At 38.7% G+C, this 19,429-nt stretch overlaps 2 protein-coding genes across 2 annotated transcripts; one reads left to right on the forward strand and one right to left on the reverse strand.

Annotated features, from left to right (window-relative positions):
* Positions 1-569: 569 nt before the first annotated feature.
* On the reverse strand, positions 570-4,884 carry gsdf (gonadal somatic cell derived factor). Its single transcript, XM_042395547.1, has 5 exons — positions 4,607-4,884; positions 3,901-4,058; positions 3,679-3,762; positions 3,435-3,565; positions 570-2,465 (listed from the first exon to the last, which is right to left on the reverse strand). Exons 1-5 carry the CDS (start codon positions 4,726-4,728, stop codon positions 2,316-2,318), a joined length of 645 nt encoding a protein of 214 aa, XP_042251481.1. The 5' UTR covers positions 4,729-4,884; the 3' UTR covers positions 570-2,315.
* A 5,559-nt stretch (positions 4,885-10,443) lies between these two features.
* Positions 10,444-18,525, forward strand: LOC121885720 (serine/threonine-protein phosphatase with EF-hands 2-like). The gene is made up of 18 exons (XM_042395427.1): positions 10,444-10,751; positions 12,679-12,748; positions 12,848-12,865; positions 13,096-13,223; positions 13,355-13,409; positions 13,579-13,754; positions 13,894-14,008; positions 14,147-14,193; positions 14,273-14,439; positions 14,590-14,626; positions 15,385-15,534; positions 15,655-16,002; positions 16,121-16,306; positions 16,539-16,681; positions 16,971-17,077; positions 17,350-17,513; positions 17,619-17,706; positions 17,822-18,525. The coding sequence occupies exons 2-18, from the start codon at positions 12,697-12,699 to the stop codon at positions 18,004-18,006; spliced, it is 2,166 nt and encodes a 721-aa protein (XP_042251361.1). The 5' UTR covers positions 10,444-10,751; positions 12,679-12,696; the 3' UTR covers positions 18,007-18,525.
* The last annotated feature ends 904 nt before the right edge of the window (positions 18,526-19,429 follow it).

Consider the following 19,429-nt stretch of genomic DNA (forward strand, 5'->3'; position numbering starts at 1 on the left):
CGTCATCCCGGTACACTCCATTAAACAGTCTGTTACCTGTATCTCGGTGTTGGGGAGCGGTTCCAGCAATGCTTCCTTCTCTGAACATACAACTGCCCCTACAGCCAGCAGAAAGTGGGACAGTATGCCAAAAGACACCAACACAGTGAAATACCCTGACATTCTGTCTCGTATCAATAAAACAATATTAAGCTACAGGCCCAGATCTTGCTGTCCTCTTGCAGTTCTGTTTTATTACAGTCCGGGATCAATATCTCGTTCCCACAGCTTGAGAATCATAAATTAAGATTCCACTGCAGCCAGGAAAAGATTTACAAATGCCCTGACTACAATGCATGCACAGCAACTGAAAACGTTGTCGACTTCTCTGAAGTGCGCAACATGTTGTTCGTCCCCTGAGCAGAGTCTGGTTTTATGGAGTACAGTGCCAACATTCATTCCTCTGCTATGCTACTTTCCGCCCTCTAACCCTTAACATGAAACTGTCTGCCAGGCATGAAATCCTGAAAGACTGGCATAAGGAATCATACTAACTTTTGTCTGGATAAAAACTCTCTGACAGCACAATATTGATTTAAATCACCTTTATTCAAATGATTGTGAGTAAGGAATCATTAAATCAGTACAAATGATTAAGATGGCAAGTGTCACAAGCATAAACAATATTTTGCATTTGATCTTAATGTATTGATTAGTAATAGTCCACTAGTGAAAAAACATGAATGGTGAGGTAACTCTGTCAAGTGAGTGGAAGGATACAACCAAATGACAAACAAAAATGTGTTAAAAAACAAACAAACACTGAAATCACAGCTGAGAACTGTAACCAATCATGACAAATGGTCAAAGAGACATATGGGAAAAAACTGTAAACTGTAAATGTATATAAAAGCACATATTATCTAAATAAAAAATGATTCATGTATGACTTAACAGAAAAAATAATAGAACAGACACCGAACAAATCTGAATCAGTCTCGTTTCTGCAGTCGGCTGTAGGTATGAAAATAAAACAATCAATTGAGCATTTCTGTTAATTTGGACACAGTTTCATTTGACTTTGATGATGATGTTGCTAGCCACAATTACAAGTCACATTAAGAGTAGTAAGATGTGATTTAAAGTATTTACAGAGAAAGTACTTCATTGATTCATTGATTTACACCTTTTATGTAATTCTATGTTTTGCCCACATCATTATGTTTTCTTGCATGGCAAAGAATGCCTTTGTTATAACCAGAACAGTTTGATTAACCAATTTAAAGTAACATTTTTTTGGCTTTGCAAGGCAGCATTGTCCCCTTTATCTTTTCTATCAGAGGAAACATGAAAATAGAGCGTGACAAATGAATGTTTCTGAGCAAATCCAGCAGATGCAGTTCCTGCCCAGAAGAAATGATAGGAGTTTTAGGTGCAGGGTTTAGCTGGTGAACACAATCTTCTCTTATTACTCTCTATGCAAACATTTGTGCATCAAATTGGCAACCAATACAGGACACTTAATTTACAACTGGTTGTAGATTTGCACTCTAAAGAAACAACTATGCATTTTGATTTGAACTTAGTTTGCATGTTGAGATTAAATTGACTTTTTTTTTTTCCATAAGTGGAGATAGCCGTTCCACAGATCAGAGAAGAGACAACTGGGCTGTGAGAGGATTTGGCTCTGGACAGTTACACATTTTTGGAGGGAACACTCAGTAACGATTAGTGGCTTTAAATAGCACTCTGCACTCATGAGATTTATTCAAAGATAAACTGGCCGCATTTATCACAAGTGTGTCAGCTGCACTTCACTTAGTTGTTTGCAGCTCTTGGTACTCGGGGAAATACTTGGATTTGCATACAGAAATGCATTTTCTATGCAATGCAAAATCTATCTAATCTTAATTGTTGGTAACTGTTAATTGAACACAATAGCACACAAATGTAGATTGTGATTTTAATAAGGTGAAGTAATAAGGTGTGATTGGACTCAGTCATCTATGCAACTAAAACATAATTGATCAGTTTTATGGTTGGCTGGCTCAACAAACATGCACTGGCACTTTTATCACTCTTTCTGGTCAGAAGAGAAACAGGAATGCAAAACTTAGTAATTCACTAGACTTTGCTGTGGTTCCCACACTCAGTGTTGAATAGTCTAAGATCTTAGATAACATATACAACTAAAGAGAAACAGTCTGAAAAAGCAGCTAAAGTGTTTGTGAGAGAATACCTACATATATTGATATTATCTACTTTTTATGTACTCTATGTTTTTGCGTGTGTGCCAGTCGGCTCACCGATGTCACATACTCAAGGCTATGAACATATTACTCTTCGCTGGGCTGCTGGATGTTGCCAGGTCCACAGCTGCAGCTGCGGGTCAGTTGCACGGAGGATATAACGAGGGTGCTGAATTTGTCCACGTAGAGGACGGGCACCATTTCATGGGCAGTGGGCTGACAACATGGCATCTGGACCTATGACAAAGAGAGGATCAGTCAGGCAGGGGAACACAATTTGATATTCATAGTGCAGAAACTGCCTGACAACACCAAACAAAATGAACTGAATTCAAGTTTTTTTTCTTCTAAGGCAAGTCAGTTTATTCCAGCCAAATTTTTTTTTTAAGACAAACATGAAATAATAGACATTTATTCTGACTGCAAACAATGCAAACATTTGCATGCATTTTGCAGTGCTACATACAAAATAAAGAAAGAAAAAGTATATATAAATGAACATTAATTTTAACCAGTGCCAATGACATTAAACAAAAGGAAAGACAAATGTGGTCTTTCAAAAACTTGATTTTAAAGGTTGCAGTACGGAAGTTTTCAATAAAATATGTCCATAACAAATTAATTTATACTATTATTAAATTATAAATGTACTTCAATTAAACTAGGAACTTTCTTTACAAGACACTTTAGTTATCTGCACTCATTTGGCCACAGTTTTATCATCTAGTGCTCCCAGAATTTGTTGCTGTTGGAAACACATTTCTGCTGCCACGCTGCATTCATTTCTGGTTGAACAATTTTGGGGAGTGCCTAATCTTGTATTTGGCAAAGTACAATTATGTTGGCAGCGAGAGGGAGAAAACAGGCTAATCTATTGGCAGCTGCCTCACGTTTCATAACATACCAAGGTAAACTAGGTACTGATCGTAGATCCAAGACACTGAAAGTAAGGCACATTTCATGAACTTAATTTGGAGATTAATTTGTTTGTTCAGTCAGTCAGTTTCTCACTCATTCATTCATGCTCAAACTGATCCCTGCATGCTCTGAAAGAGGGCAGAGAAATATCTCACCCATACTTTTTTTCCACTTCACCTCAGCTACATCTCTTTGCAGTTTGGGAGGAAAGTACCGTAAATGTATAGAAATGTAAATCAGAGAAGTAAATCTAGTATACCACTATTCACATATTTTGGAGAATAATACCTGTGAGTCGGCATCCTGGACATTGGTGTGGGATGATGGACACTGCACAGTGCTCACTTCAGGGTTGCAGATTGCACACTGAACGATGGTGAGGCTGGCAGGATGGACCACCCAGTTGTCCCAGCCAAGATCTGGCAAACATGGATGGATATTACATGGATTACTACATTTTTTCCTATAAAGGTGCATGACAATATGCATGCACATACAGTGCACACAAACACACGCACACATTGCTGCGTACCTTTCATGAAGATCTCGCGGGCCATGGAACAGCACTTCAGGCTTGTACTGTTTCCACCGTCAGAGTAGCCAGAGACTGCTGGAACTGGAAGGACATGGAAAAAGATACAGTAAACAGAGAGTGACTTTTGGCTGGGCTTGGCTTTGAACATGCCACTAAAGATTAGGCTCAGGCTGGAAAAGTGTGGGATCTAGTTGCTGTGAATTTTGGCGTCCAACTTACGTGCAGTGTCCTTGGCCGTGTGTACAATGGTGCTGAAGGTGTTACTCCATCGCTCTCTGACACTGTCCAGCCCACCTACAGGCAGCCATGGCTCAGCCTGCAAGTTGAGAGCCCCGAGGAGACTCTTCTTGATGGACTGCAACGATTCACCCTGGCACCTGAACATAACATATCACTCATGTGATAATTCATATCATGTGATATTGAATTAGTGCATGATATCAAAAATGATTCAAATCTTAACAGTGCAAACACGCTCTCTCAATACCCTCAATGAACTGTGGAAGAAGTTTACAGATGTTTGGCTAAGCCAAGTGATGAAGAGTAATTGATTACATTGCTAAAGATTAAACAGAACAGTGTGTTACATTTCTGCACATCGTTCTTAGAAAACCAAAGGGTCAACATGACCCTGAATCACACAGAGTATTTGTGTGAAAAGGCCTCAGCACACACGCATCAACACAGACCTCACGATATGTTACAGCACTGTAATCTGATAGGCAAGTTTCAAGCACTGAGGCTATTTTAAAATATAATGACCTTTGACCTAACACGATATCTCATAGTTCTTTGGACAGTCTTGTAGAAAATGGGTTTAAATGTTCACTGCATACAAAGAAATGTCTTTATCAACAAAAGCAGAACATTACAGTGGCAAATGGTGTAATGGTGTGTGTGTTGCACAAAAAAGTTTAATACTAACCTGTGATGGGAAACAGCAGAGGTAGCAGAGGATGCAGGATCTTCCTTGGATGGTTGCAAGACAAATGCAATCACCACTGAAGACCCCAGAAGCATCATCGTAACAATGAACGTAAAGGACATGACGGATGAGCCAGATGGGCAATCTGTAGATCCACTGCTTTCGAGTCAGACTCTCGTCGGATGAAGTCTGCGGTTGGTTATGTGCGTCTGGTTGGAGGAGGAGATAGGAGTGACCAGACAGGGATGATGTACAAGGTAGTGTTTGTCAGGGCCTGGGAACCTGGGTTTTTATCATCTTGTACCCCAGCTTGGCCTTGAGATACTTAACATTGTTGTCTTGTGCCCTGTTCTGTGTGAAAGAGTACAAGGAGGGTGATCCAGTGGAGAAAGACAGACTGACTAAAATACACAAGACAAACACACAAGAATGAGAGGTGGGAGGGAGGCGGAAAAAAAAGAAGAGGAAAGAATGTATATATTCATGGCACAGCACCGTACAACATCCATAAAACACATGTAAAAACCAAGATAAACATCACAGTAGATTCACAAATCAATAATAAAATGCCTGTAATAATCTGTAAACACACTGCCAACCAGACGTAATTCAGATTTTTATAGATTTACTTTCAAGATTGTTTTTTTGCCTTTATTTAACAGTTGAAAGTGCAGAGAGTCAGGAAACATGGATAGATAGAGGGATATGACATGCAACAAAGGTTAGAATAGAACTGGCTAGAATACAACTGCAGACATCGTGGTCACGTGGCATACATCATAGTAACCAGTAGGCTACTGGTCTGGTGCGCCACAAAAGAATTAACATACAATGTGCAACATACAGGAGTTGTGGGCTGCATTGCTCCATCAAAATGAGAAAAAAACTCTAGATATCTTGTGGATCATTTGATGCACATTTCCCCAGAATTCAGCCTGAAATATTTGGTATCTTAGGGGACTTTAAGATCTCATTATCATCATTAAAATAATCAAAGTTTGGCTGCCTGGCAGGCCTCCTCGGGGGTTTTTAGTACGGTCACGCTGATTCAGATAAGGCGCAAGCCACCAAAGCATCTGAAACATTAGTTCAGACACCTGGGAAGAATACAGCGAATGTTTTTAGTAGTAGAAAAACTAAAAACTATAACACAAGCTGTCAATTCGTGGGCAGTTATCAGTTTTCATTACAACTCCCATTTTTTGGCCTGACATGAAAGGCAGAAATCTCCATTGATAAACATAATAACAATATTATTCCTCTGCAGGAGTCATTCAAGGACAGGATCTGGAGGGAAGAAATGTAAGACGGAGCAATAATAGGTACTGCAGGTGATGTTAATATCCGACAGCACAAAACGAAACCTGGCAGCGTTGACCGTTGTGTGAGCCAGCGAGGTTCAGAGACATGCATGGAATGATAACTTCAAGTCCTTGGGTGCCCTCTCTTCAGAGTGCTCATTCAGGCCTAAACTGGTTCACAGTAAAACTTTCCCATGTAGTCCAAAATACATATTTGTTTATTTTCATAAATGGTGACACACAAACGCATGGTACAAGATTTGCAATGTGTTCTTTTGCAGCTTATATAAGATGACAAGATGATTCTTAGATATAAGATGCAGAAGGTAAACATGCTGTACTTAGTGCACTAATCCAGTGAACTGTATAGAAAACATTAACTTTGCAGTAAAGGGCTAAAATAAACAGAACAAACACAGTATATTTGTAATCTCAGCTCTGAGTGGTGTCAAGTAACTAAGTCCATTCACTCAATAATTACACATTAGTACAGTTTAGAGATACTTGAGTATTTCATTCCCTGCTACTTGTCACTTTTTGAAGTTTTGAGTTTGGCTGACCGGAGGACCCGCCTGGAAGTATTTTCCACAGTGTCGCCATGTTAAGGTTGAGATTTAAAGATACCTTTAACATTTCTCAACACAAAACACAAAAAACCTAAACAATAGGTTAATGTTAAGGCCATCAGTTTTAATTATTCCTCCTTTGATTTTTAGAAATAAAGTTTTCTTGTCAGTTTTTGATAGCGGTAGGCTAAGGAAGAGCATTATGTTGTGGGTGGTCTGCTGTCAGTGGGCTTCATTCCATCTCAAATTGACGCTGGTCAGTCGCAACTCGAATCCAAACACCACTATCTGTGTTAAGAAAAGGCATTTTATAGCCTGTGATTGTAAAATGTGAAGTTGCTCGTTTAATTTTATATTTCCAAGAGTATGTGGCTGAGGACATTTAATGTGAAATCCTATGAGTCTCCCTCACTGAATATTGAGCCACGTCATGCAATAAAACTCTCCAACATTGTGTGTGCGTGTGTGTGTGTGTGCATCAAATCTTGTACCATGGCCATATAAACGGGATGAAGACGGGGTTATCAAACTGGACTTTGCATTTCACATTCCTGCACTTATCACTTTTATATATTTCATCAAACCGGACTTTAGACTGTGCATCGCATTCAACCTCGACTGTAACATAATTTAATTGTTTATGCACATGTCATAAATAATATTATGATGAAGGCTCCTCTTTTTCATCCTATTCCTACCTGTCTGTCATTATTCATAACATGAGGTCCAGTTATAGTTTTGACTAATAATATCATAATGAATCATTTCTTCATGAGCTCTTTTAGAACACCAGCACATAAAGATAACACACATAACAAGCTATTTTTCTCATCATAACGAGTACCTTCCTTGTTATAATGAAAAAGTTTTCCTTTCATATCGAGAAACTGAACAAATATTTCTTTTTCATGGTGGCAGCAATACACTCCCAGAGAAAATAGTCCCCAACTAATGCAATATATTCCTGTAACATTTTCCTAAAACTACAATACTGTTGTTTTAGGAAATCATTTAGATTTTTAAAAAAAAACATAAGTATATATTTGTGCCCCATTTTCAGTGGGAACAAATGGGATAGGAAGTAGAGTAGGGAGCTTATTTAGTATTGAGAAATAGATGAACATATTGTTGGTTTTGGTCATTTCACAGGATATGCTGACACTAAAAAAAGTATGATATTGTCAGCCACACACACACACACACACACACACACACACACACACACACACACACACACCTGAGGTCACCGTGGGACAGCTTTAGACCTCTTTAAACCTTGCATGAATGAGCGGAGTCCTTGAGGATCAGACGTCTCTCACCACTTCCTTGTTGTATCACCGCTGGGAGTCACACCACCGGCAGCTGCTCCTGGCTGAGATCACAAAGAACCTTTATACAAAGATGAAGAGCTGTGAAGAGGATGAATGGTGCACATGTTTCACAGGTAGACAACACAGAGAGGACAGTCTTGAATTGAGTTCAACCGGTTGTTTGTTTGAATGATGGTTATTTTTCATCAGTGTTTCATTTGATGTGAGTTTAATAAAAATGTAGCGGTTAAACAACAGAGAGAGATGCTACATTACCAGAGATTCAGCAATGGAAAAATATTACTATAAAGTAAATTTCACACTGCATGTTTGCACGCCAGGATGTAAATATGATTAGTCCAGATAGCAGAGGGACAAAATAATAGAAACACCTACTGTAACAATGTAATAAAATACATATTTGTGCATGAATATTGCTTTTGTAATGTTTTTTTAAAAAAAAAAAAAAAACTCTCAGAAGGATTTTTTACCTTTTGTGGCTGGAAAATTGTAGACTTGTTGTCTTAGATTACACTATATAGTGCAGTGTTTCTGTTTTTCGTCTTTTTATGTGTAACATATATGTATGTCAATATATATATTGGTGCTACAACAGTCCAATTTTAAAGTTTATCTCAGGTATCAGTTATTGAATTTTACCGTACATGGATCTCAATTCTTCCTTAACACATATTTAACACCTTTTAAATCAAGATAACTAAATACAAGCATGTGCATGAATCTCTAAAGAAGCGTACTTTTGAAAGTTCAAACCACATTCAGAGGAATGTGGTGGCTTAGCCGTCCGTACCTGCAGGGGTATTTTAATGCAACACAAATAAATACAATAATGACATGGTTGAAGGACAGAGCAGAAGCAAAGTGGCTGTTGATTGAGAAAGAATTCATACCAATATCCATAAAAACACTGAAGTATATAGACAAAAAGGATTGAACCAAACAGGACAGATAATATACTGCAGATATGCTGTAAACTCATTTCAGTCATTAGTCTCTAGATATGAATTGGTACAAAATCATTTTAATAAATATCTGCCAGTAAGGACCTATCTTTCTTTACAAAACCAAACTATTAAAGAAATGTACCCTTTAATTAGCTTTCTGATTAAAAAATCATGACAAGGTAATCAAAAACACTATATATATATATATATATATATATATATATATATATATATATATATATATATATATATATATATATCTTCTGGTGGATGTATTGAATTCTGAATGAATTGCAATAAAAGTATGAAAAAAGAATACTTGATGGTTTAAAGACATATTTTGTTTTTTTGTTTTTCTTAAATATCCCCCTAAACTGTGACTTTCTATTTTTTGCCTCAGTGCAGTTAAATAGGTCAACACAATGCTCAATGATGGAGATGTTAACATGATGTAAAATGATGACCCTGGTTTCACTATCTACTGCAGTAATTCTCACTGGAAATAATGGATACAGGGAGATTTTATGAGCTGGATGAGAGGCACTGGATCAATTGATTAGTGTGTTTTCATGTATGTAGGTTTCATCAGTCTAAAGCCAACACACAGAAACCATGCAACCTTTATTCTTATAGAATTAGATATTTCTTAAATCATGAATGATTCATATATGCCATTTATGGTAGAAAGAACAGTATTTTGCAAAGTGGAAGTAAGGAATAGCAGAGAATAACATGTAGCTGTACAAATATGTTGTGTTTTCTATGCTTTGTATTTCTTGTGAAAAAAATGTCTATTATACCCATCTCTCTTTTGACAAAAGCAACTGCTTTCAGAAAATGAAGATAGAGGTTCACATAATATTTGAAAAAATAATATATATATATGTGTGTGTGTGTGTAATTTATTTATTTAGTTAGTTACATATACATATATATATATATATATAGAGAGAGAGTTATTACAAGAAGAAATAAAGAACAATATGTGTGTGTGTGTGTGTGTGTGTGTGTGTGTGTGTGTGTATATATATATATATATATATACTGAGTTATTACAAGAAGAAATAAAGAACAATATATATGTTCTGTTCACTACTAATTCTAATGCATATGTTGCTTGTTTTCACCTAATACTACATATACAAATTACCTAAAACCTACAGATATAATATTTTTCTTGGTGTTTTTATACCTATATAGCACATTTTTGCTCCAGTGCAATTAAAAATCAAACACCTGGGTGAGGTGGTGGTGATTGATACATTACCAGAAGACCCCAATCTTCCAAATCATAGAGTAAAATATTCATGCAATAGAGGGTTAATATGGTGTTAACATAATTATGTCCACCGTATGATTAAACTGTTTCATGCATGACAATAACCTGTCAGTAACTGTGTCTGTCTATTGTTCACTTGTAAGTTAATTTAATATGAATATAAGTTAATATGTCTGTATTTATTGAGTATAAAAGGGTCCAGGCTAGCTAGGTCAGTTAAGTGTTAATGGAGATAGAGAGAATATTGATTAGTTGTCATACGAGTCAGGATGATGACACAGGTCTTGAGCCGAGGCCAACACAACCTCCTTTCAAAACAGTTGCTGCCCTTTATCAGAGCCTTCATCCGTTTATTCAGCGTAGATACCAGCCGTAGTAAGGTTTAATCCTAATCCACTTTCATCTTGTTTTGTTTAAGTGATCACAAGGGCCTGCCTGAGACACTTGGCTCTGCTGTTCACAACGCTTTAGTGATGGCTGAGAGTGTGTAGCTGCCAGGTGAGAGGGAGGGGAAGTCCAATTACAACACAACAACGGCCGCTGGGACGTGTACTACTCTGCCTAAGAAATGGAGAAGTCTGAGAGATAACGCATAACTTAATTCCTGATTCCACCTCTAAAATTGTAACAGTGTGGCTGGCAGGTTTGTGGAAAAAATGGCGAAGTTTCTTCAAAGGTGCTGAAGAAGTTAAGAGGAGTAATGAAGGACAGGTAACGTGTCCAGGTAAGATTTTTTTGGGCCAATCTGGCGCATTGTGCTTATTTGGCTGTGGATTGTTTTGTCTTTATAGGTTTGGTAACATTATTTGCTTTTAGTTTTCTTTTAGAAGTTTAATTAAGTGTACAAGTGCTTATTCTACCCAAATTTACACAGTTATGTTGTTAATCAGTAATTATACATAATTAGAATTGTTTTGTCAAATTATTTAGATTTGTTTATGTTGCTGTTGTTTATATGTCTTATTTAATTTTCACATATCAAAGTATTTTCAAATACAACAATAATAATAACAATGATAACTTTATCTATATAGCACCTTTCAAAAACAAACTTACAAAGCCCTTTACAATAAAAACAGATAAATATGAATAAGATCCAAAACTTAAGATATCAACAAGATAAAATAATTTAAATAAGTTAAAACGAATACCATCAGTTGAGAAAAAGCTAAAGATGACAGTGACTCTCAGGAGGAGATTTAAAAGATGACTCTGAGTTTGCCTCCCTGAGATCTGCAGGCAGGGAGCTCCACAGCTGTGAGGCCTGAACAGCAAAGACCTGATCACCTTTATTGACAAGTCAAGATTTTGGAACCATCAGTAGGGCTCCGCTGGATGATCTCAAGCGGCGATCAGGCTCGTAGGAAGTTAGCAGATCACAGATATAGACAGAAGCCTGACCATTCAAGGCTTTAAAACAAGCAATACAATCTTAAAATCAATTCTAAAACTCACAGGTAACCAGTGAAGGGCGGCAAGGATTGATGTAATATCGTCGCTTCTCTTAGTACATGCAGCGTTTTGTATTAACTATGGTCTTTGGATGTTTTGCCTGCTGATACCAGAATAAAGTACATTGCAAGTCAAGTCTGGAAGAGATAAAAGCATGTATGACCTTTTCTAAGTCTGCAGAAGAAAGGAAAGATGTGATCTTGGTTAACTGTCTCAGTTGGACAAAGCAGGACTGCAAAACTTTGTTCACCTGAGCATCAAAAGACAACTCAGGTTCAAAAATAGTACCTAGGTTGCGGGCCTCTTTACGGACATTATTAGATAAGGCATCCAGACTAGAGGAGAAATTGTATACGCTGCTAGTGCTGGGGCCAGAGGGGGTAATTGTAATCATTTCTGATTTGGACTCATTAAACTTCAGGAAATTTTTGGACATCCAATTTTTAATTTCAGCAAGGCAGGGCATAATACAAGAAACATTGGTGGTACCAGGCTTCAACGGGACATACAATTAGGTGTCATCTGTGTAGCAATAGAAATCAATGTCATGTCTATGCATGATTTGCCCCAGGGGTAGCATGTATACAGTGAATAAGAGGGGACCCAAAATAGACCCCTGGGGGACCCCACAAAAGAGAGGCGCACAAGAGGAGGATATCTTTGATAAAAATGGTAGCTTGGAGATGGGTCTAAAATTACTTAAAACAGAGGGATCTAGAGAGGGCTTCTTTAACAGGGGGTAAACAGTGACATGTTTAAAATAGGAAGGGAAAATGTCAGTAGACAGAGCAATTAATAATGGCTAAAATATCTGGACCAACCGTCTGAAATACAGGTTTTGAAAACCAAGTGGGAATGCGGTCTGAAGGGCAGGTGGATGATTTTAAAAGTGCAACAATATGTTCCAGGGTTGACAGAGACTTTTCACTGAGGTGGTTTAATGTTGAAGGTGGGCAGAAGTCAACAATTCATTGTTAAAGTGCTGCCGAATCTCCACTATTTTGCTACAAAAGTAATTAAGAAATTCTTCGCATCTCACTGGGGAAGATTCAACTGTGTCGTGCAACAGATAAAATACCCAAACGTGTTAGATTGTGACCGTTTTCTATATTGAGATCTGTTATTGAATTGTCCACAGGTTGCAAAAACAAGGTCAAATATCTCAGACTCACACATGAAAGTATCTTTGTCTTTTACAGCGAAAACTGCAAAGGGCCATGGGATGTGGCATGGGAAAAAGAGAACCACAGCTGAAGAAATGTAACAGAGGTATTGTTTGAGTGAATAGTCAAGCTTAAAAGTTTTAAAAGAAATGCTCCTTTATAATTGCAATAATTTAATGTCAGTGTCTTTTTTTGTCATTTTTAGTGAGCTTCTCAGTTCCAGGTAAATATCTGTTTTACTCCATCACATCTGTACACTTTACAGCTTGTGTTCAACAACTATCAGTGTCTGATAACTCTTGCAATCTTTATTAAATTTTATGCACTCTATGAAGCTGCCACTGGTGAGTCTTTTGATCTAGATCTGACAGAGTGAATGAATGTACTGGTAGTAAAAAAGAGTAAAAGATCATAGTTATGATTGGGTACTTCCTCTTCTCTTCCGTCCTTCAGCAATGAGAGCAGCGTTGCTGATCCAGCGCTGGTACCGTCAGTATGTTGCTCGGCTGGAGATGAGACGCAGGTGCACGTGGAACATCTTCCAGTCTATTGAATATGCAGGAGAGCAAGACCAGATCAAGGTGAGCTCATACAGTTTTAGGAAAAAGGTTTGCACAGAATAAATATAGATTAATCATGTTTGTGGCTTTTCCTCAGTTTTTTTTACTCATCTTTTCTTTGACACTACAAATTCTCATTTCCCTTCTTTCAGCTCTACAATTTTTTTGGCTTCTTGATGGACCACTTCACCCCGGCCAGCAGCGAAAGTAAGACACTGCTTCTCAACTCCTGTTTAATTCACTGACTTGTAGGTTTTATAAGATTACTGACAGTGAGCTTATCTAAGCTCACCCAGTCTGCTCCCCCCGCTGAGAAACGTAAAGGAGGCTTTCCCTCACGATACTGATCGACTTCCCTGCCTTGCCTTTAATTTAGGAAACCTAATATCTCACATCTTTCGTGAGAATGAAATCTGCCGTGACACCGAATGGGAGAGATATTTTTGCTACAAGAGTATTGAGGTGCCTGACGGCTACACCGGCCCCCATCTGACCTTCCCCTTGACCTTTTGTGGGGTGTCGAAGCTGGTGGAAGCCTTCAAGCACAAACAAGTAGGTACAGGCAGGTGTGCTTTTTTGGAAGATAAAGCACACTGATGGCAGATACACAAAGTAGACAAAATCTGTGACAGGAAGGCTTAGTGTGTAATGTTTACCTCAGTTTGTTCATACCTGTTTTTTTCCCCAGTAGCAGCTCCATGCTCGGTATGTTCTGCAGATTCTTGGCGAGACTTGGAGACTTTTAAGAATTCTTCCAAATATCAATCATGTCACCACCTGCCATACCAAGGAGATTACCATATGTGGTACGCAACACCAGTCATTTCCTGGACATATTTTGCTCTGATATTTTCTCATACATCCTTTTTATTGCCCTGGAAACACTCGACTGTTTCTCATGCGAAATGCCAACAAATATTAATGGATTATTTGTTCCTTCTTAGGAGATTTACATGGACATCTTGAAGATCTGCTGTTGATATTCTACAAGGTACACACAATTTGTTAATCCCCATATTGTCAGCCAGGATAATTCACTTTAACTGACACCATTAATTTAACATGTGCAGAATGGTTTGCCGTCTTCTGAGAAACCATATGTCTTCAATGGAGACTTTGTGGATCGTGGCAAAAACTCCTTAGAGATACTGCTCATCCTGTTCGGGTTCCTGCTGGTTTACCCCAATGATGTCCATCTGAACAGAGGGAACCACGAGGACCACATAGTTAATCTGAGGTACAGTGAGCTTGGCTCACAGCCCGCACACTTCTTTTTTCTTCTCTAAGTCCCATTTAGTGGCTTATTCTGCCAGTTTGCGTTTTGTAAATTTGGTCACACATTAATGGATTTTCACTAATCTGTTGATTTATTGTGTGCTTTTTCCAGATATGGTTTCACTAAAGAAGTTCTGGGAAAATACAGGGTAGGTCTTGTTTCTTATTGTTACTACTGTATTAATATCTAAGCCTTTATTTTTGTTATATATTTATTGTTGGGTTGTTAAACCTATAGAAATGTATTTTATCATAAAAGCGCATCATATGTTTTGTATGTAAAACCATAATTAGCAAAGTAACCAGTAGCTATAGTTTTCAGATAAATGTAGGGGAGAAAAAAGTAGCATAAAATGAAAATATTCAAGTTAAGTACCTCAAAAGTACAAGCACCTACCTGCATAAATGTACTAAGTTACATTCCAGCGCTGCCTATTTCTAATCTCAATGAACAAACCACATGCACTTCTATTTTTACCTCATTCAAGCCAGCATGTGTAAAAGTAACCTTCAGCATGTAACTTCTTCAGTTTGCGTGATGTGGCCACTCCTTGAGAAGTTTTTTTTAAAAACTAAAAACAATTTGTCTGCCAGCAGCACATTGATACACCAAGTCTGACTCCCTGCATGGGGAATGAATCATGTCGGCACATGTTCATTAACTGGCACAAGTGACTATGGGTTAAAGGATAAGGCTGGTCATATTTTGTATTTTTCATATTGTCAACAAATCAAAAAAAGCATAGTAAATTACTACAGACACTACAAGTAATGTCTGTGTATCCAAAACTCAATGCAATTTATTTTTAGTGCCAATGAGCTTCATTGTTGTCCAAAAACTATTAAAAATACATCAATAAGCCACACTATTGCACTGGATGACCAAGTTTGTGTTAATGGTCTGCAGATGCACGGCAAAAAGATCCTAAAGCTTCTCCAGAAGATCTTCAGCTGGCTCCCTCTGGCCACAGTGATTGATCACAAGGTGCTGATTGTGCACGGAGGGATCTCTGACACGACAGATCTCAACATAATAGCCAGAGTGGAGAGACACAGTGTAAGCCTTCAGTATCAATGAGATGACTCTATTTGGGGCATTTTACATCCAGAACTAGTACAAAATATCCAAAATGCATCTGTATGTGTATTTCATCTTTGTGTTTTTGATTTTGTGCAGTATGTGTCGGCCCTCAGGCCTCCTAAGCTGAGCCGCCGCACAGTCAACGGCAGTAAGACTCAGACAATGAACGGCAGGAACATGGAGTCTGGTGGAGCAGCAGCAGGCCGGCGTCGAGTGTGTTCTCTGACTTATCAAAGCTCAGCCCTGGCTCACAGGCACGACCTCCCACGCCGGTCGCTCCACAACCTGCCCGTGAGCAGCCAACTCAACTGCTCGTTGGAGAAGGAGCTGAAGAGGAGGCGCAGACTGGCTGGGTTCGACCAGTTGTACAGAGATATGAGCAAGTCTGACTCTGACTCTGACCCCGAGTCTGGAGACGAAACAGATCAGCATGAGTGGAAACAAGTAAGTGATGGAGAAGAAACTGGATCTCAGTAGTTGTTGTTTTAGCAGGTGTTCAACTTGATTTAATGCTGTTTGGTGGGTTAAATAACTGAAAAGGATCACTGATTCATCCTCCCAGATAGTGGACATGTTGTGGAGTGACCCTATGCCTCAAAACGGCTGCATTCCCAATGAGGTGCGAGGCGGAGGCTGCTACTGGGGGCCAGATGTCACGGAGGAAGTGCTGGGAAGACACAACCTCCAGCTTCTCATCCGCTCCCATGAGTGCAAACAGGATGGCTATGAATTCTGCCACAACCGCAGGGTGAGCACAAAAAGACAGAGACAAGAGTTTAAGGTGGAATACTGATTATAGAAACAAGCACTTTTGAGTAGTTTTGTTAAGAAACACTGTAGTCGGATGATTGTAAGAACATGAATCTTCTCATTTCAGCATGCAGCCTGTTAGTGTTTCCCCCCATTAGCATCAATTAATAATCAACAAACTGAATTTACACTGAATTACAGCTGTCTTTTTTTTTTTTTTTTAAATCCAGGTACTGACTATATTTTCAGCATCTAACTACTATGAGGAGGGCAGCAACAGAGGAGCATACATCAGAATGGGGCCTGATCTGGTCCCCCACTTTATTCAATATCAGGCCAGCAGGACATGCAGAGAGCTCACCCTGAGACAAAGGTATATATTTTGAAAGCGAAAGTACTAAGAAAAACATTCAAATCTATGTCCAAACATCATTTCAGCAGTCTCAGTTGAAAAATTTTACAGGGAAGAATGTATCAAAAAGGCTTTGAATGAAGAAGAATTGAGAAATTATTTAAGACATGACCAGATTCAAGTGAAAGAAAACACACAAACAGGCACACAAATTACAATTTGCCATTAATATCATTTAGTTCAAAAATTTTCCCAGATTTATACAGACTTAAATGAGTATCTGTGTTTTTCTCTACCTGTTCTTTGTCAGTGTCGGGTGGACAGAGAGATCAGCTCTGAGAGCTCTGAGGGAACAACTGTTTGTGCATAAGTCAGATCTCATCAGTGCCTTCCAGGAGTTTGATCCTAACAACACAGGTACTTAGCAGAGAAACGACAAATGTTGACACTTTGTGCTTTAGCTGAAGATAAAAGACCTAAAAAAAAAAATTCCAGTATAAAAGGCAAAGTAAAGTACGCAAACACCAGTTTCAGCTTCCCACGGTTGCAATTATTACTCAATTTACTAAATCAGTGCATGTTTAGATGACCTGTTATGCACCACAGAAGATTGTTCACCACCATCTAGTGGTTGTGTATCAGAATCAATTACCCATAACTCCTCTACTTCTTCATGTCTCGTGTCCCAGGGATGATCTCTCTGAGTCACTGGGCCAGTGCCACAGAGAGGGTGCTGAATCTGGGTCTGCCCTGGAGGGTGCTGCGCCCGCAGCTTGTCAGCAGCACTCAGCATGGCATGGTAGATTACCAGCAGTGGATAAGGGAGTTATCCATCACTGAGCCCAAACTAGAGGTGTTTCTTCTTTTCCTTTGTTGTCATCCTGTTCTTCTACCCCTCACATGCAAAGATGGTTAAACCAGACACATATAAATACATACTTTGCATCTTTCCTGACAGATCTCAGACACCAGCATCCTTGAGACTATGTACAAAAATCACTCTAACCTGGAAACCATCTTCCGAATCATAGACACAGATAACTCAGGTCAGTAAGCAGCTTATTGTGGATCCTGAACACTAGCTCAATGCCTTTCTTTCATTTCCCCTATCTATACACAACACCTTTGCACTAATTCGTCCTCTTTCATGTCTCCTTCCAGGTCTGATCTCCTTCGAGGAGTTCCGTCAAACCTGGAAACTCCTGAGTTCGCATCTTAAGACAGAGATCAGTGACAAGGCCATCGCAGACCTGGCCCAGAGCATCGACTTCAACAAAGACGGAGGCATTGACATCAATGAGTTCATGGAGGCTTTCCGTCTGGTGGACCTCTCTGCACACATGTAGACCTGGAGCAGCGCCATGTTAGAGGTCTCTGCTCATCTGCTGCATAGAAAATCAAAGTACTGTCTGTCTGTGGAAATCTGAATGGTTAGCAGTATATTATCTATTTGACTGAGTGAGGTGACAGATGGAGCTGCAACACATATTTTCTACCTCTTAGATTTTGGGCTCTTTTTTAAAAAACTTTTTTTTATTGAACTTAAAGAAGTTTAAGGTGTACTGGAAAGATTGTGTGTAATTTAATGCACACCTGTTACGTTATACATATAAAAACATCAAGCGTGCGATACTGTCTTGGTCTTTCATGTTGAGAATGTCCTACAGAAGTTAAGCATAAAAGGTCAAGAGTGTTTTCACCTTTCTAAGAACAGTTTGTAATAAATCAAGTGCTGTAAAGACAGGGACCTGAGATGTAGATATGAATATGGAGGAATTAACAGGCAAAGCTTCCAGCAGTCTGTGAAAGCTTTATTGTCTTCATAATATTTGAATGGGTAATAAAACACAGTATCAAAAGTAAAAGCTCTGAATCCTGAGGAATGCTCCTTTTTGGTGTTTGTTAATCATTACTGTCAGTATTTTCATCTTGTAGGTGATCTTCATTAAGAACGTTACATGCAAAGTGTTTCCCTGATATGCTCTCAACAGCTGTGCAGCACCACACATTGTACATAATCACAACAAACACAAACCACACACACTTTCTCTGCTTTGAGAAGTTTACTGGAGCCACTGGTGAGCGAATGGGAACTATTAATATACTATATCAAATTAAAACAGTTTATATTTCCTGTGTTGAGGCATTTCATTATTTGACATTAATACAACTACAGCTATCTGAGCCTCCAGAGCCCTTCCAGTATCAAAAGCTCCTGGTAAACTAACACACACAACTATGAATAAACATATCTGACTCTGTGAGCGCACAAAAGCACTGCTGCTAGAAAAAATCCTAAGGAAAACACATATTCTGCAAAACTAGCGATCGTAGTGATCAGTCACTACTTCCACACAGGTGAAAGTTAAGTTCTCTACTACCTGTGCCTTGTTAAACATTATACAATTCAGACCCTTGGGATATGGGTGACCCTACTGAGGGGACATGAGGGGATATAATCTGTCCGAAAGCAGCTTAATCAGTTCAACTGCCAATCAGTCTTTCATCCTTATGGGGATGTGAATCCAGGACATGAATCCTATCAACTCAAGCCCTGCTTTGATGAGATGTTGGAAAAAGCTTGTGTGAAGAGGTAAACACAGGGAATCTGAGATGTCCCATTTAAGTAGCACCTCGATAAAACTGTATGTAACCTGTAAAAAACCAGTAAAAGACACAACAGGAGACAGATGGACAGGCAGGAAGTTCAGGCATAAATACAGAAAGCAAACACTGGAAAATAAGACCACCTTTATAGTATATACATAC

This window comes from Thunnus maccoyii, chromosome 19 (genome assembly GCF_910596095.1).
Source record: "Thunnus maccoyii chromosome 19, fThuMac1.1, whole genome shotgun sequence".
Taxonomy (NCBI): domain Eukaryota; kingdom Metazoa; phylum Chordata; class Actinopteri; order Scombriformes; family Scombridae; genus Thunnus; species Thunnus maccoyii.

Excerpts from the sequence above, each read along its gene's own strand:
- LOC121885720 (XM_042395427.1), top strand. The coding sequence starts at position 12,697 with ATGGGATGTGGCATGGGAAAAAGAGAACCACAGCTGAAGAAATGTAAC. Across the intron at positions 14,194-14,272 it reads TGCTGTTGATATTCTACAAG|AATGGTTTGCCGTCTTCTGA; the intron begins GTACACACAATT and ends TAACATGTGCAG. Across the intron at positions 16,003-16,120 it reads ATCAGCATGAGTGGAAACAA|ATAGTGGACATGTTGTGGAG; the intron begins GTAAGTGATGGA and ends TCATCCTCCCAG.
- gsdf (XM_042395547.1), bottom strand. The coding sequence starts at position 4,728 with ATGTCCTTTACGTTCATTGTTACGATGATGCTTCTGGGGTCTTCAGTG. Across the intron at positions 4,059-4,606 it reads TCTGCTGTTTCCCATCACAG|GTGCCAGGGTGAATCGTTGC; the intron begins GTTAGTATTAAA and ends TGTTATGTTCAG. Across the intron at positions 2,466-3,434 it reads TCCAGGATGCCGACTCACAG|GTCCAGATGCCATGTTGTCA; the intron begins GTATTATTCTCC and ends TCTTTGTCATAG.